General features: G+C 47.6%; 1 protein-coding gene across 2 annotated transcripts in view; it reads right to left on the reverse strand.

Annotated features, from left to right (window-relative positions):
* elmo3 (engulfment and cell motility 3) overlaps positions 1-18920 on the reverse strand; it is an 83492-nt gene that overhangs the window by 28941 nt on the left and 35631 nt on the right. For both annotated transcript variants that reach the window (XM_055648690.1, XM_055648691.1), the window contains 9 exons: positions 16291-16363; positions 15239-15289; positions 10970-11139; positions 8344-8443; positions 6432-6583; positions 3522-3600; positions 3091-3141; positions 2496-2618; positions 1464-1595 (listed from right to left, as the gene is read on the reverse strand). In XM_055648690.1, the coding sequence (XP_055504665.1) occupies positions 1464-1595; positions 2496-2618; positions 3091-3141; positions 3522-3600; positions 6432-6583; positions 8344-8443; positions 10970-11139; positions 15239-15289; positions 16291-16363 (931 nt within the window). The remainder of the gene's footprint in view (positions 1-1463; positions 1596-2495; positions 2619-3090; positions 3142-3521; positions 3601-6431; positions 6584-8343; positions 8444-10969; positions 11140-15238; positions 15290-16290; positions 16364-18920) is intronic.

The following is an 18920-nucleotide window of genomic DNA, read 5'->3' on the forward strand; positions in this document are numbered from 1 at the left end:
GACATTTGTAAATTGTCTCTAGTGTGTGTGTAGGTTGGAACTAGCATGCGGGTGATCAGCGGTCGGTGTTGACTCGGTGGGCCAAAGGCCTGTTTCCACACTCTATCTCCAAACCAAACTAAACTAAAGTAACCTAAACTAAAAACTTAACTAAACAAGTAACAAATATCAATGCTACCTGACAGGTACTTGGACTGGGATAGGACATGCATCCTCAAGAAGACTCTGGCATAGAATGAAAATGATCTTTCTGATGTATCACTGATCTTTACCTTGTTATGTGTGGCAGGGGGGAGGATGAATCTACTCTTGGATTAATTCATACAAAATAAAACTGTGGTATTCACCAGATAAAAGAATTATTCCAATAATTCAGGATTGGAATAAAAAAAGTTTGCTAAAAAGAAAGTCAGGGAAAGTAACATGAGATCAATCCTTATGGAGAACACCAGCATGTAATAATTTGGAGAGAGGGATTTAGAATCTTACTGACTACCAACTCACTAACCTTGACGAGACAGGGCAAGCAACTTGCTAAATTTCACCTGGCTAGGTTCCAGGGCCTGACAACCACACTGCCTCTGAGGAAGTAGGTTAACTTTTCCAAAAACAAGACGACCAAATCCACAAGGTATTTTTCTGCTAGATAAAAGTTCTACTTTAAAAAAAGGGTCGCCTCAATGTAAATACTTGCAATGCGAAATGCACAACCACTCACTAACAAATATGGATCACCAAAAATATTGGCAATGGTCAACGTATCTCCATGTCATAGGTGTGAGAGTGGCTTACTTTTCCTCTCAACAGTGATGTTTATAACCAGAGGACATTGGTTTCAGGTAAGAGTACGAGGTTTAGAAAGGGTACAAGAACGAACATTTTTACCCATAGGAAGATTGGAATCTAGAACACATTGCCCAGTAGGATGGGGGAGGCAAAGACTGTCACCAAGTATCCATGAGCACTTGAATTGCCATGACTTAGAAGGCTTTGGACTAAGTACCAGTCAATGGGATGAGTGTGGATGGTTGGCATGGTTGGGGTGGAACTGTTTCTATACTCTACGGATCAAAGGAAAGTCACAATAATGAAAATTAATAACACTACACTTAATATAATTTTAAATGCCAACACCGATGAGGAAAGTACTGACACCAAATTAGTGTCCAAGCATCTCTTTCAATGTATATCATGGAAATAGGTTTTTGAGGAAAACGATCAAGTATTTCCGACTGGCCGAAGGGAAGATGGACTTGGGCTTTGTCGGTGAGTGAGCACCATTGTATCTCTGCCTGTCCTGGAAGGATGTATCTGGGAAACCACTGCTGAACACCTAGATGAGGAAGTGAATGGGCAATTTATCTGTACCAGAAAAGTGGGCCCAGAAGTGAATGCTTGTAGAATACAGGTTCCGGGACAACATACATTCTGCCAAAAAGGGGGAAGATGCTGCATGAACTCACCGGAAAGCCCAGCCTCCTGAACTCTCTGGAATACAAAGACTTTCGCCGGTCCGTGTTGAAGTTCCCAGAGGTGGTGTCAGCATCGGACTCGAAGGCTGCCTGCCGCAGGCTCTGTATCATTTCCCTCTGGTCCTGTCAGGAAAATATACAAGACATACCATGACGGAACTGCAGCAGAGGATGGATCTCCACAAATTTCATATCATTCCTGAGGATGCCCATTCTAGGCGAGGGTCACAGAGAGAATGTTGGACATCTTGTACTTTGAGTCACCCGATCGGTAAAGATGTGGGAACTTGAACAGGAATGGGACTTGCTCAAGGAATGCATTCCATCTCTCCCCCTTCTCTACAACTTTAGTTTAGTTTAGTTCCATTTTTATTTAGATACAGTGTGTAAAAAGGCCCTTTGGGTCACTGTGTCCACGCCAATCAGCTATCACCCCCTGGACTAGTTCTATACCACCCACTAGTGACAATTTACAGAAGCCAATTAACCTACAAACCTGCGTATCTTTGGAATGTGGGAGGAAACCAGAGCACCCGGAGAAAACCCACGTGATCACAGGGAGCACGTACAAACTCCATATAAACAGCACCCTTTGTCAGGATTGAACCTGGGTCTCTAGCACTGTAAGACAGCAACTCTACCGCTGCGTCACTGTGCCACCCTAAAACATGTTTGATTTCTAACTTTTCTAATAAAAAACATCTTTAACCTGAGATTTTGTTTTGGTTTCTCTGGCCACAGATGCTACCCAACTTAATAAGTGCTTCCAGCATTTTTGTATTTTTATGGCAGAGTTACAGCATCTGCAGTTTTCTTTGCACTAATGTCTGCAGCCTCTTTGGCTCTTTAGCAGAAAATCAGCTGTGAAGGACAGTGACAAGGCATCCGTGGCTGGCATCAATCTGTTGGGCCAAGTGGCTGGTGTCCTTACATCAACTACCAACTTTGCCCCCCTGCAGGTGTTCGCACCATGCTAATGAAGTCGTCACCTAGCTCCCTATTCCAGGTGAGGTCACAGTTTACCTGGTTATAGGGGTCCATTGGGATCTTCATCCTGGGCTCCAGGAGGTTGAGGGAAACGGACTGCAGGACGTACAAGTAATGGGCCATCTCGTCTCTCATGGTGGAGGAACTCAGGATAATGTTCTGTCATAAAACACAGCACATCCCTCTTTCAATAAAGTTGGTTTAGTTTAGTTTTGATGATCAAAACCCCACAAATGGCATGGCATGGTGCTGTTTGCCATTCGTTAAAGGAGCAGCCCTAACTCTCCAATAATAATGGAAGATCATCCAAGCTTCCAGAGGACAGGGGGCGGGATACAACTAAAATCCATTAACCCTCAGACTAAACTATCAGATTAACAATTCATCTCCGCTCAATGTTCATGTTATATTCCCATTAGTTTGTCCAACCACCACCTTCCTCTCTGAAGGACCTGTCCAATCCCCACCTTTCCTCTAAATGACTTGTCCAATCCCCACCTTCCCTCCAAAGGACCTGCCCAATCCCCACCTTCCATCCAAAGGGTCTGGCCAATCCCCACCTCCCTCCATAAAGCTTGTCCAATCCCCACCGAGTGGCCTGTCTGGGTTTTGGCCAATGCAAGTGCCTTACCTTGAAGACATATTGCCTCAGGTTTCTTTTAATGAGAAACTCCATTGTTTCCTGACAGGAATAAAAAGAAATATATTCACCATGTCCAATGAAAATATGTGGGATATACTACTTGTTCACGTTTAACGAATGAATTAAAATATCCGTGGAGCGTGGATAATGGATAAGTCGCCAATGAATGTTAATAACTGTGGTTATTCCATGCCCACGTTTTTCCACTGTATCTCGGTACACGTGACAATACTAAATAAATCCCAATACTATAAACATCTGTCACCTTGCGGAGGACTCTATGTGACACAGTCGTGGTGTGACATTGCTCACACTGTTATTGACTGTACAGAGCTAGACCGTGTCATGTTATAGCTTCTGTCATGGAGCGCACGAGGGTTAGTTAGCATTGCTTCCAGTACGAGAGATTGAAAAGGTACCTTCCTCTCATCGTCGTTGGAGCTGAGGAGCAGGGCTATGATCAGCGCCATTGCTTTCGTCTGGATCATCTGGTTTGTCCTGTGATGGAAGAGAGGAGACAACGAGCTCAACCAACGAGCAGAGATTGTCAGAGGGCAGAGGTCGCAGATGGGGCCGCCAGAGGGAGGGTCGCTGCCAGAGGGCAGAGGTCGCCGCCAGAGGGTAGAGGTCGCCGCCAGAGGGCAGAGGTCACCATCAATAAGTGGAGAAGTGAGAGCAGTGCTCAATAAGCAGATACCCAACATCATGCAGCCAGTGAACCTCAGCTATTGCAAGCACGGTGAAGATGTCTAAAATTGGAGGGCCGAGGATTCAGGTGAGCAGGAGGTTTGAAGGGGATCTAACAGTTAAATGCTTCAGCTGGCATCTGGAATGAGCTGCCAGAACAGGTGGTGGAGGTAGGAACAGCAACAGCATTTCAGAGGCCTCTGGACTGGTTCGTAAATGAGCAGGACGTGGAAGGAAATGGAATTAAATCAAGCAAATGAGATTAGTATAGTTGGGCATGATAGACGCAGTGGTCGAAGGGCCTGTTTCTATACTGTAGACCTCTATGACTCTCATGTGGATTGGATTGCCATCTATCATACTGGTGAAAAACAATGCCTTTCAGGAAAAGCTGGTTCAGCACTGGAAAGGAGGGTCTGTTGAGGTTAGGATATGACTCAGAAGTGTAGGCTTTGAACAGACCTGTTGGGGCGAGTGACCCATCTCCATTCAGTGCAAATAACACAAGAGGAGTCAGAGCCTGAGATTCAGCCATTCCCTTCCCGATCCCCAATCTATAGGTGTCTCTGCGGATCTCTGTGTTGAAGGATTTAATCGGCTTCTTGGAAGCAGGGGGCTTGCTAGATGGGAGTCCCACAATTCCAGGAGTGGCTTTTGTCTTGGATTTCATTCGTGCTTCCTGAGAGAGAGAGTGTATAAGATGTTGGTGAGGCCACATTTAGAATATTGCGTTCAGTTTGATCACCCTGATAGGAAAGATGTTGCCAATGCTGGAGACGGTGCAGGGAAGGTTTACGAGAATGTTGTCAGCATTTGAGGGCCTGAGTTGTAGGGAGAGGTCGAACAGATTAGAGTTCTATTCCATGGAGTGCGGGAGGATGAGGGGTAATCTAATAGAGGTGTATAAGATCATGAGAGGAATAGATACCAGAATAGGGGAATCAAAAAACAAGTTTAAGGTGAGGGGTGGAGGGGAAAATAAGAGTTAATAAGAACCTGAGGGCCAAATTTTTGTTTTTACAGAGGATGGTAGGTATATGAAACGAGCTGCCAGAGAAGGTAGTTGAGACAAATACTACATCAATATTTAAAAATCATTTGGATAGGTACATGGATAGGAAAGGTTTATGGGGCATGGGCCAAACGCAGGCAGGTCAGACTAGTGTAGTTGGGACATCTTGGTCGGCATGGACAAATTTGTTGATGAACCCGTTTCCATGCTGTATGACTCTATCCCATCCATAGCTCCCAGCTCAAAATAATTCCGGGTGGAAACTGGGCAGGGTGGTTCTCGGATCAGTTCAGTTTAATTTAGTTTAGAGATACAGTGCGGAAACCGGCCCTTTGGCCCACTGAATCTGTGCCGACCAACGATCCCCGCACCCTAACACTATCCTACACACACATGGGACCGTTTTACAATTTTATCAAGCCAATTAGCCTACAAACCTGTACGTCTTTGAAACCGATGCACCCAGGGAAAATCCATGCAGGTCACAGGGAGAACGTACAAACTCCATCAAGACAGCACCCATAGTCAGAATCGAACCCCGGTCTCTGGTGCTAAAAGGCAGCAACTCTACCCGCCTGTCTGCGTTACTACTGCATAGGTAAGGATGGGGAAAGGGTGGGAGAAGGATACTGTGTGATGGTGAACAGTAGTATATCCAAACAGAATCAGGTGCAGCACTGTTTACAGAAGAGAACATGGTGCAAATGCAATCAGGAACAGCATGTCGTGTCGCCTAACTGTACGAGAGGAGAGGAAGGAGTCCGCCATGTTACAGAGGGCAGGGGCTAACCTTCACTCTCACGACCATCACTGGGAGCCACTGGACTGAGGTGTGGGCCTGGTTCCATGGCACATTAAGGCCAAGTGTGCTTTGGAAGATAGTGCAAGACTGGTGGCCATCAACAGACCTTGGTTTGAATTATCTCCAGAGTGTTGCTTCTGGAAGCTATCAGAGAACAATCACACATCCTGTGCCCTTATTTCTATGCGTACAAGGCAACATTTTATGCCCCTCTGCCTCTTCACAAAGCACTGGGCAGCCATCAACAAAACCTTTCCCCAGACCACAGCCATTGCTACCGGCCCCTACAGCTGGAAAGCCTACAGCAGCAGTATCCACCCGGCGCGGCCTGTGGACTTTGGAAGCCGCAGACTCCGGTAGGAGGGGGACGCCGCTGAGGACGTCCCGCAGCCCTGACGTCGGACTTTTAACACCCCGGCGTGCGGTCCTGAACATCGGGCCGCCCGTAGCCGCAACTGCGGAGGGCTTTGGGAGGCCCTGACCACGGGGAATAGTGGAGGAAGAGACTGACTTTGGTGCCTTCCCACACAGTGGGGAACTTTGATTCTGCTGTGTGGGGATGTTTTTTGTCAAACCCTATAGTGTGTTGTGTCCTGTTGATTTTTATTGTATGGCTGTATGGAAATTCATTTCACTGTGCCATCAGGCACACGTGACAATTAAATCTATCTTGAATCTTGAATCTTGAATCTCTCACATAGCTCTTCCTCGCCATTGCCCGGAGGCTGGAACTTGGGCCTGAATGAGTTATCGTGTGTTTGGGGAAGTGGTGCAGGGTTCCCGCGGACAATGGGGGAGGGAGCGCTGGTTTGACTGGCTGCCACTTACACTTGGAGGTGAGAGATGAGCCTGTCCAGGGGCACCTCGTTCTTCACCAGCTGAAACAGGTAGCTGCTGCTGAGCACCATACTCTCCAGGATGGCCAGAGATAACTGCTGGATCGACGCGTCCATGGCCGACTTGTTCACAAAGCCTGCAATCTACACATGTACACAGAAGGTCAGAGCCTAAGGTCAAAGGTCACAGTGCCAAAGCGCAGCGCACGCTACCCTTTCACTCGCTTTTCTTTGCTTCCGCTCACTGTATTCCCAGCCAAACATCTGATGACTAGGAGAGTGACCCCAGCACTGACCCCCACCCCCCCCCCCCCCCCCCCCCCCGTGTCACTCCACCTTCACCATTTGATGAGGGATGAGGTTTGGTTTTGATGCCTCCCTGATTAATTAAACTTCCCAATTTGCTCATCGGGAATAATGTCCACCCCAGGTCTCCTGTGCATGTGATAATCCATCCGGTGTCAGGACCATGGGTCAGACCAAGGACTTCCAATGCAGCACCAACCAGCAACACAATGCCTTATCATCAGAGCAGGTGGTGCAGTGGCTGGAGTGCTACCAGCTAGTAAAATGGATCTCCATATGTACACCGGAGAATCCGGCTGCCCATTCTCTCCCTCAAAGCCGACGCAGCCAGACTAACCCAGCAAAACCTGTGCTCTGTCCACCAAAGCAGGCTAGCTTTCCTGGTTCCTAACCATTTCAAATCCCCTTCCCTTTCCCATACTGTCCTGGCCTCATCCACTGCCAGAGTGAGACCTCATGCAAACTGGAGGAGCAGCATCTCATATATACCGATGGGTAGCTTACAACCCAACTGCATGAACTTTGAGTGGAAACAAGCGACCGCAGATGCTGGTGTACAATAAACTACACAAAGTGCTGGAGTAACTCAGCGAGTCAGGCGGCATCTCTGGAGAACATGGATTGGTGAAGGTAACCCACCTATTACTTGCCAGGATTTGTCCTGCCCCTCCTCTCTTCCAGCTTTCTTTTCCCCTTCCACACCCCCCACAATCAGTGTGAAAAAGGGTCCCGACACAAAACATCACCTATCCATGTTCTCCAGAGATCTTGCCTCATCCACAGTTATTCCAGCACTTTGTTTCTTTATTGACCTTTGCATTTTCCAATTTCAAACAAAAGCCCTGACCCTCACCTTCTCACCTCCCCCCACACAATGCACACACTCAACTTGTTCCTTTCCTCTCTTCCTCTGCTCATCGCCCACCCCTCCCAATTGCGAGTCACCAATATATATTTTATCCCCTCCCCCCTCTTTCCCCTTCAACCTATATCCCTCCCTCCAGCATTACATTTCAGTCCTCCTCTTTGTTCTCTACCGGGCACCTTTTTATCTCCATTTCATCTCTGGATTTATCATTTCACCCACCAACCACTCATCCCTCCTCACCAGTCTCAGTCTGAAGAAGGGTTTCGGCCCGAAACGTCGCCTATTTCCTTTGCTCCATAGATGTTGCTGCACCCGCTGAGTTTCTCAAGCATTTTTGTGTACCTTCCACCCATCACTCGCCTGTTTTGGTCCTGTCTCCACCCGTCTTTACCAGTTTTCTCCCCTCTCCTCCATCAGACTGAAGAAGCCTGAACCAAAACGTTGCCCGTCCGTTTCCCTCAACAAATGCTCCCTGACCCTCTGAGCTCCACCAGAACTTGGCTGTTTCCCCAGTGAAACCAATATGGGTTCAGAGGTCCAGGTGACCAGCCAACGATATCCCCATGTCACAGGAAGCTGGCGACTGATGAAAGATCTTTGACTTGAAAGGTTAACTCTGTTTCTCTCTCCACACACGCTGCCAGGCTTGCTGAGTAATTCCAACATCTTTCGGCTTTTATGTCAGATTTTCAGCATCTGCGGTTCTTTGAATTTCAAGCTGTGGACTAACCTTCTTAATGAAGACGGGGGTGAGGGTTTCCCAGGAGACGACACCGTGTTCCATGAGCTCTATGAATGCATTCAGAGTGTGCGCCAAACTCTCACCCGTGCTGGAAGACACAGAAAGTAGTCAGAAAAACTCTCCCGCAGTTACTCTGTGCCTCAGAGCCAAACAAAATGGCCGAGGTAGAGGAGCTGGCAGCCCCCGAGAGAGTGGAAGGTGTCATAGTCATACAGCATAGAAACAGGCCATTCGGCCCACTGGGTCCACGCCGACCATTCACCACCCATTTACATTCATTTATATCCTCCGTCAATCCTACATTGTCTCCATGTCCAATTTACATCCTTTATTAATCCCATGTTCTCATCCACACCTCCTAGTTTCCACCACTGACTTACACATGAGGGGAAATTTACGCCGGCCCAATCCACTTAGCAACCTGCACATCTTTGTGGTGTGGGAGGAAACCAGATATGCATGTGGTCACGGAGAACGTGCAAACTCCACACAGACAACACCCGATGTAAGGATTGAACCCGGGACGTTGGAGCTTTGAGACGGCGACTCTACCAACGGCGCCATAACAAACATGTATTTCCATTAAGATCATACACGACCCAACCCGTGTGTACATTAGAAGTGTGGTCATCACTGAGAGCGTTCCGTCCTTCTCCCTTACAGCTTCCCCCCCCCAATCCTCCACCACAATCAGTCTGAAGAAGCAGCCCGACCCGAAACATCACCTATCCATGTTCTCCAAAGATGCTGCCTGACCCGTTTAGTTAATCCAGCAATTTGTGTCTGTAAACCAGCATCTGCAGTTCCTTGTTTCTCCATTCTTCTTACCCATAGTGGGGTGTGCCTGAGCCAACCCCAGCACCTAAAGCTGACCTTAAACATACGAGCAAGGGTAGGCCATTCCGCCCTCATGCCTGCTCTATAGACCATTCAATATAATCCTTGCTGATCTATGCTGGCCTCAATTCCTCATCTGTGCCAGTTCTCTAGCAACAGAAGCAAATAGGCTACTCGGCCCATCGACGGCTAGCTATCCGAGTACCCTGCCTTGCAAAACAAGCTCAGCATTGATGTCCAGAGTTCTGGTGGTCACACTTTTCATGCACTACTTCAGTCCGAACCCAGGGTGCTGACATGAATAGTCACCCATTTCTCTGCCCCCACGGATGCTGCCTGACCTGCTGTGTTCCTTCAGATTTGTTTTTTTCCCCCCTCCAGATTCCACTATCTGCAGTCTTGTGTGTCTCCTGTTAACTGGAACAGACTACAGTTACCACAGGAGGGTAGATAGTTGCACCTGAGGGTAGGTTGTGCGCAGGTGATTTCAGGAGAGACGACAAGTGTCGGGAAGCTGTGCCCAATCCCTTGGGATTGTTTTGAGGTTCAGGAAAGACAGCCATTCGAGGGAACTCGGTTCATGACCACATCCTTTTAACTTCCTCATGAGTGAAATAGTAGTGTGAACTGTACCAGGCCATTTAGCCCACTAGTCTAGTTAGCATTTGTGCTCCACATGCACCTCTCCCTACTCCCTCGTGTATAGGATCGCTGGCCGGCGCGGAGTCAGTGGGCCGAATGTCCTGTTTCCACGCTGTATCTCTAAAACTCTGCGGGTCAGGCAGCATCTCTGGAGAAGACGAAAAGGCGACGTTTCGGGTCGGGACCCTTGTTCAGTCAGATTGTAGGGAGGGGCAACCCACACTTTGTCTTGCCTCTCATCTTTCCCAGATTTCTTTCCCTCCCCTCGCACCCCTCTTCAAGATCCTGACCCTAACGTCACCTATCCATGTTCAACAGAGATGCTGCCTAACACACTGAGTTACTCCATTGTCCACAGAATGGAGAGTTTGTGCCAAATATCACTTAGTTTGAAAGATGTTGTTGACAGAGTATCATGTGGGGTGTTAGGTTGGGATCAGTTACACACGGATTGCTGGTCCAATGCATTTTAACTTATCTGAAGTATAGATAGGGGACTGTTTGTTGGGGGCAGATTGAGCATCTTTGGGCTTTGGGATGAAGGGGAAGTTGGGCTGGTGAAGCAGCATTGACTAGCTGGTGGTGGTGTTCATGCACCTGCTGTCCTTGACATTCTTAGTGTGCAGGCGGTGGGTTTGGGAGCTGCTGTTGGGGTAGCCTGGGTGACTGACGGTAGTGTATCTTACAGAGAGCACATGCTTGGTGTGATTAGGCTGCTCAAGTGGGGCTGGGGTATCTGTTTGTAGGCATCAGGACATTTTCCCTCTCTTGGGACCTTTAGGGGTCAAGGTTATAGGGGTTCTGAGATCTATTGAGGGGCTGGGTCCTAGTGGATGTAGACTGTCAGGGTCCATGTCATTGAGGTATGAAGTGTGCCTTTATGTGTTGCCATAAGATCGTAAGTGATAGGAGCAGAATTAGGCCATTCGACCCATCAAGTCTATGCCATTCTATCAAGGCTGATCCATCTAACCCTATTCTCCTGCCTTCTCCCCCATAATCCTTGACACCCATACTAATCAACAATATCTATCTATCTCTGCATTAAGAAAATCCATTGACTTGGCCTTCTGTGGCTAAGAATTCCACAGATGCACCACTCTCTGACTCGAGCCTTGCCCAGCCCTCTACTTACTCGTTGCCGTTCTCCACAATGCGGACCAGCGCTGCAATGCCGTCCTTGCTGATAAACTCCTGGGCAAAGGTGATGTCCTTGGAGAGGACTGCCAGCCCCTTCAGCGACTCAAAGCGCACGTCATAGTTGCCACTCTGGGTCCCCGTGTACAGATTCTCCGCCTCTCGACTCTGGAACCGGGAAAGAGACATGCCAGTGAATCTGGGGCACTCTTGGGAATGTGGGAAATGAAATGGGAAGAGCATGGCATCAGTGTAAACAGTGGGCTGTAAGGATTGTTTCTGTGTTGCATGACGTGATTTGATTGCTGCAATGTAGCCCAACGTAGTTGTGGCAGAGTCGCGACTGAGCAACAAGGATGCGTTGGGCAGACACAAACTTTCAATCAGAGTAGACATATCTGAGGTGTCCACATGTTTAACCGCCCTCAGTTGGGGCAGGAGAATGATGTTGAGAGAGATCGATCAGCCTTGATTGAATGGCAGAGTAGACTTGATGGGCTGAATGGCCTAATTCTGCTCCTATAACATGAACATTCCCACCCAATCTCGGTAACTGTTCTCCCCCTCCGCCTTCATAACATTTAAATATGCTGCTTCCACAAGTCTCTGAGGAAGAGGGTTTCAAAGGCTCACTTCCCCCAAGAGAAAAAAAAAAGCCTCATTGTTGCCTTAAATTTACTCCTTATTTTTAGAGACGTCACCTCTGGTTCACTTCCCTCTTGTCAAAATCCCCTCAGGAACTCATATATATCAAGCAATCCCTTCTCACTCTTCTGACTCCAGCAGATACAAGCCTCACCTGTCCTACCTTTCCTCGTGAGACAACCTGCCCCTTGTGTGGTAATGGGCCTGTCCCACTTAGGCAATTTTTTAGGCAACTACAGGCGACTAGTTTGTCGCCACATGTTCGCTGGTGGTTGCCGGGAGTAATCTCCTCAGTCGCGCATAAAGTCGTAGCGTCTTTCTGGTCGCCGCTAAATTTTCAACATGTTCTCAACATGACAGAGGGTTTGACGCCAATGAGCGTAGCCACTTGGCCACTCTTCTGTCCAAACCACTCTGTCCACTCCTGCACCATATGCTTTTACTTTCCCCAATAACTTTTGACCTGGCACTTTCTTCCAATTGTTTTCTCGCTGTGATTTGCATTGCCTCTTGTTTTTAATTTTGCACACTTTTTCTTTTCGCTGCCTGTAATTTAGGTATAATTTATGTTTTGTGTGTCATCTGACTCTGATGTTGCTGCAAGCAAGATTTTCATGTTACTTACACCTCAATCAACAGGAGCTTTTACAATATAGTTTATATTTCTGGCGCGTTTTATCACAACCTCTAATTTTTCCTTCCCTCTATCTTTTAGTTTTTCATTGCCATCTTTTAGGGATTGGCAAGAAATGCTGCCATTTCCATGACAGAATGTTGAACAGTATAGCACGGCAACAGGCCCACGGAGATTTGCGCCACATCTCGCACTTCTCCAACTTTTGGAAAAGATGATCTTAATCTGCATCAGAGCAAGCTCCTGACATGCATTTCCATTGAATGAATCAGTGAAACATTTGAAGCTATTACTACTCAAGCAAACCTTCTTTAAAAGGGTCTTGGAAGCAAGTGCAGAAACTTAGTCCTCCCTGTGTCCAGGACTTGAACATGCTTCTACCAATGCTATTGTCAAAGAAGAAGAACTATTTACCGAATTTGATTTTTAAAATGGCTTCATGTCCCTGCCCAGCTTGGTTGAGCTGCCGTCTGGCTTGACACTATCTATCTCCCTGTCACATTTGGTGCCAAGTGCCACAGTGGAAGCATGCTCAGTGTAGAGGTAGTGGGTCCAGTGACCAGAACATATCATAGGGCTCTGGCATTGTACACAGGCCTAGTCTCGGTACGCTTGTCAAACAGACAGCGCACACTCACCAATTGATTCTTGGATGGTGAGCTTGTCCATAAACAAATTAAGCCCATCTTCTCCAGAAGATAGAAGAGCGAGAGGTTCTGCACAAACACAGTGGGCCGAAGGGCCTGTTCCTTGCTGTACTGTTAGGTTTGACAGGGACACTGCCTTGGTGGCGAGAGTGCATAGAATTTGGTTCACCTCGTGAAAATAAGGAGTCAACCATTTCGGACAGAGATGATTTTCACCCAATATGTGGTGAAGTTTTGGAATTCGCTGCCCAAGAGAGGTGTGGGCCCTCAGTCACCGAGTACATACAAGATGGAGATCAATAGGTTTTTGGATGTTGAGGGTTGTGGGGCTCGTGCAGTTAAGTGGTGCTGGGGTAACAGCAGTCCTCATCGTACTGCACGGTGCAGGAGACACAAAGTGCTCAGTGACCAAGTCTGTACATGCCTGCTGCCTGAGACACACACACAGAAAAGCTTTGATGCACCACACACAGACACATGCCATTTTCCTGGACTGACTTCTTCAGCTTTCAGTTCATTTTTCTTGTAATTTACTGGCTTTCCTTTAAAAAGCTAACCCAGTTCACACACCATAGTCGATGTATAATTCATGGAGAGTTTCTTCCCCGCTGTTAAGGCAACTGAACCATCCTACCACAACTAGAGAGCAGTCCTGAACTACTATCTACCTGAATTCGAGACCCTCGGACTATCTTTGATCGGACTTTACTGACTTTAACTGGTACTAAACATTATTCCCTTTATCACTTATCTGTACATTGTGAATGGCTCAATTGTAGTGATGTATTGTCTTTCCACTGAATTGTTAGCATGCAACAAAAGCTTTTCACTGTACCTTGGTACACGAGACAATAAACTAAACTCAAATGCAAATTCATTGGGATACTCAATGTGCCAGCAACCCACTGTGCAGAAAGTAATCTCTCCCAATATCCTCCCCCTCCCGTGAGGATTCTACATTTCTGACGTGGAATCCATCAGAAAAATGCTACATCTGTAATGTTTTTGAAATGTTTGTATTTTTTGGACCTCTGCATATCTATTTTCATGTTTCTGATGAGTTTTAATATTTCCTTCTCTGGTAATCTCTCAGTCACGTGTTGGTTTTTATTATACTCCACCCAATTCTCTGTCCTGCCATTTAGAGAATGTGCAATACCTCTTAACCACGATGAGTAAAAGCACTATTGCAGGGTTTTTTCTGCTGACGGTGCAGAGGTGCAGTACCAGTGTTGTACACCAGGAGACGCACTCGAGGCCGTGCTGGATGCCAGCTCTTGATGTGAGCTGGTGTTTGACGGGTTCGGAGAACAGCTTCTGTCTATACGGGTCCCTTAGTCTGGTGAACAATCCCAGTGCACTACAGCACGACAATGGACACTCCACCAAGATTAGCGGAGAAGAGGAGTAATGAGGATTAGCAGAGCTTAGGGTCCAGACACTCAATGGTGTAAATCTTACTTGTGATGACAGAAGGCAGAACAGATGGGGTAAATGTATAGAGTCTTTTACCCAGAGGAGGGGAATAGAGAAGATTTAATGGAAACCTGATGGGTAACGGTTTTACACAAAGGTAGGTATGAGCTGCCAGAGGAGACAGTTGAGGCAGGTACTATCACAATGTTTAAGAAACATTAAGACTAGTACTTGGATAGAATAGGTTTTGAGGGGTGTGGGCCAAATGCAGGCAGCTGGGACTAGTGTAGATGTGGCATCTTGGTCGGCATGAGTTAGTTGGGCCAATTGGCCTGTTTTCCCACCGTATGACTTTATGACTCTATGAGGCCATTCTGCTCACAGTCAATGTCAACTCCCGTATACGGCAACCTCGTTAGTCCACTTACTTCTCCATGCTCCTACAATTTATTCTCTCTCATATGCCCATCAAATCTTTGTTCCTTTTGCCATTTATCCACAACATGGTAAAATTAACCCACTACATCGTACGTCTTTGGGATGTAGGTGGAAACCAGAGCAGCTGAAGGAAACATACAGGGTCACAGGGAGAACAGCACGGACACACACACACACACGCATGACAACACTGGTGCATAAACACGTGCATATGTGTACACGGACAGACACACGACAGTACATGTGCATATATACACATGTCTGTGTGTACAAGGACTGACACACAGCAACACGCGTCTCATATACATGAAATGCTGGCATGCAGGCCCATTCCCAATAAACCCATGGGATGGGATATGACCCAAAGCAAAGCCACCAGTCTAACCCAGTCTTCCTACAGGAAGGGTTTGGCCGGTGGGATTACCATTGTCAGGGCCCCGTACTGAAGGGGACAAATCTACCTGTGCACGAACGGGGAGGAACTTACCGGGGCTGTGGCCAAACGCAGAATGCTTCCGTTCTTAATTTCATGCCGATTCTGTAACGAGTCAGGAAGAAAGTCAGTGGGCAACAGTCCGAGAGCAGAAAAAACTTATTAGCCCTGACTGTCACAACTTTAGACTTACCCTCCCCAGATATTGTCCCATCCTGCAACTCTGCTCATTTCCCAGTCTTTATTCAGTAACCTTTCACAAGACATCCTTGATTTTGCTCGCACCATCTTTTCAGGTTGGCCCAACACTGTGCAAAAGTGCTCTCCCTTCCTTTACACTTTAGACTTTATAGAGATACAATGTGGAAACAGCCTCTTATTTAAGAGCCAATTTATAGAAGCCAATTAACCTACAAACCTCAGGTATACAAAAATGCTGGAGAAACTCAGCAGGTGCAGCAGCATCTAGGGATTTTTGTGTACCTTTGATTTTCCAGCATCTGCAGTTCCTTCTTAAACAACCTACAAACCTCTATGTCTTTGTAAAGCGGAAGGAAACCGAAGCATCTGGATAAAACTCATGTAGTCACAGGGAGAACGTACAAACTCCATACAGACAGCACCCGTAGTCAGGATCAAACCCGGGTCTCTGGAGCTTTAAGGCTGCAACTCTACCACTAGGCCACTGTGCCACCCTCTTCAGTCTTATCCCAATTGAATGAATTCTGTGCCCTTGGTACGTTGACTCCCCCCCCCCCCCCCTTTAGAAATAATTGCCCTTAGAAATAAAGCCACATAAAATGAGGGAAAGCCCAACAGAATCTCTCCTCCAAGGGGAACAATCCTGTTATCTCCACACTCTGCACAGTTTCCCTTGGCCACGTGCTGAGAGAATGTGTCAATGAAGAGCAGCATCTCCACACTGATGCATTCCCCTTCGTGAACAGCGGCACTTTGTCCGTATGTTGTGGTTGCAACAGAGGACACCTTGAGACCAACACCACCAACACCACTCAGGGGGAGGTCTCCCCAGCACATCAGCAAGGCCCAAATCCCCACAGCCACCTGTCCCTGTCATCTCCATGGACACATGCACAGTCCCTCACCGTCTCTGTGATGTAGCTCTGTATCCCATCCGTGTACTGAAGAGCGTACTGGTCCGGATTGTTCTTATTCCACCTTGATGTGAAGGAAAATCCAACATTAATTTTGGACCTCAGACTCTAGAAACAGGCCCTTTGGCCCATTGAATCCGCGCCGACCAGCGATCACCTCGTACACTAGCAATATCCTCCGCACTGCACAATGGAGACGGCACAGAGTTTGAGTGAATTGCTTTGCACATTTGACCCAACTCCACAGCTTTAACCAGTGGTAAAAGGCAAAGTGGAGGTCTGAAGAAGGTTCTTAACCCAAAACATCACCTATTCCTTTTTTCCCCAGGGGTGCTGTCTGACCCGCTGAGTTACTCCAGCTTTTGTGTCTATTTTAGGCAACGTGAAGGGCCAGCCTTTGATCTGCTGAGTGTTTTTGTCATTGGTTGCTTTAATCCTAAACACGTGACCACCATTTACCAATGCCAGAGGATAGCCAGTTGGTTGCTACAGAGAGAGAAAGGATTGGCCTTCACTTTGCCTCTGCTCAACTAGACGACAAGCGCTGGTTAAATCTGTGGGAATGGAGTGGGCCCAGATTGCCGGGAATGCACGTGGCTTCTCCAGTGTGCAGTGGGCTGCCACTGCCGACACGGTGAGATGCAAGTACAACGCTGAGAGACAATCACTGCCTACAATAACTATTCAGAAAGGTACTTCAGCAAGGCATAGCAGCAAATGAGCCCAATGCAGGCAAATGGAATTAGTGTAAATGGACAGAAGGTCAGGACGGTTGTGGTGGACGCGAGTGTATATTTGCGTGTGCACTTGTATCTGTGTCTCCGTGAGTGTGCGCACATGTCTCTTTGTGTCGGCACATCTCTGTGTATGAGGAGCAATGGGTGTTTGCACCCAGGGCTGGTGTCAAGGGCTTCTGTCTGAGGCTGGGACAGCAGTCCAGGCTGGCACAGAAGGCAGTGCCTGGCAGTTTGGGCAGTGTGGAGGGATAGGCTCAAAGTGCCTGGGGCAGGTACAGGCAACAGGTAGAGGAGACTTGGGTGGTTGCTGACACAGATGAAAGGAGTTTGGGGGATTTGGCACAGGCACTGAGGGGCACTGGCAAAAGTGATTTGGGTTCAGAGTCAGGGTTGGATACTGTTATCATTCCAAAGCATGGCAGTGCCCTGGTGCTCACTATGTCTTCTGCACAAGCAGCACAGTGGCGTGTGTGGGACGGCACAGTGGCACAGATGGTTGAGCTGCTGCCTCACAATGCCGGAGACCCGGGTTCGATCTTGACCTCAGGTGTCTGCGTGGAGTTTGCACGTTCTCCCTGTCACTGCATGAGTTTCCACCTCTCAAAGATGTGCGGGTTTGTAGGCTAATTGGCCTCTGCACACACTGGCCGCTAGTGTGCAGGGAGTGGAACTAGTGTGAATGGGTGATCACTGGTCGGTTTGGACCCGGTGGACCGAAGGGCTTTTTTCCCCACTGATGTATCTCTAAAATCTAGACTTCAATCTCAGGCTCCAAGCCTAGATTCAAAAACGTGCCGACCTACTATGAACAGGAAAGGAAAGATGTTGGCCAGCACGTGGGCATCATTGTGGAATACTCCACACGTGCGGCTCTCGCAGTTAGTCAGCGTAACGCTGCTCAGAAACATCCGCAGCCATCGTCTAGGAATAATGACCGGGGGGCATGGTTCACTGATCACAGCAGTGATGAGGAAAGGTGAAAGTGCATTGGAAACCAGTGTCAGGTTCAGAGTACAGTCTACACATTAGTGTTGGTGACAGAGTACTGTCTACACTGGTGTTGTCTGCATTGGTGTAGGCATCAGGGCACAGTGGCGCAGCAGTAGAGTTGCTGCCTTACAGCGTTAGAGACCCGGGTTCGATCCTGACTATAGGTGCTGTCTGTACGGAGTTTGCACATTGCCCCTGTGATCACGTGGATTTGTATGTGGTGTTATAGAGAAACGTGGGAGAATTGGGATTACAATGAAACTGAATGCGGGAAACTAGACGGGTTGAATGGCTTCTTTCTATGTTGTAGGAAAACAGTGTTGCTGGGAACAAGATGTTTAGGTGTCTAAAGCAGGACAAATCCAATCCAATCCAGCCAGTTACCATTCTATCTCTCTGCTCTGAATTCACCAAAGATGGAAAATGCCTCAACAGCTTCCCCGACCGGCACTTGGTCTCCAATAATCTGCTCACTGACACTCAGCTCGGGTTTCTCCAGGACCACACCACATCACAGTCTTGGTCCAAACACAGGGCAAAGAGCTGAAATCCAGATGCAATACGCCAGTGATTTCACTTGTCATCGCGCCAGCATCTCACCGAGGCAGCCCTAGTACAACTGAAGGCAATGGAAGTATAAAGCAAGTGGGAAAGAACTGGAGCAGGGAATTAGAAGGGCTAAAATGGGCCATGAAATGTCACTGGCAAGTTGAATGAAAGAAAATCCCAAGGTACATAACCCACAGATTAAAAAGATGATGGGGCCTGGGGGGGAAGGTTGGACCAGTCAAGTATAAAGAAGGGAATTTACGCTTGGAATCAGAGATTGGATACAAAGTACTGAAGGAGAAGGACATGGAGGAAAGTGAGGTCAGTGTGGGATGTACTGATTTG

Source organism: Leucoraja erinacea, chromosome 17 (assembly GCF_028641065.1).
Source record: "Leucoraja erinacea ecotype New England chromosome 17, Leri_hhj_1, whole genome shotgun sequence".
Lineage (NCBI taxonomy): Eukaryota > Metazoa > Chordata > Chondrichthyes > Rajiformes > Rajidae > Leucoraja > Leucoraja erinaceus.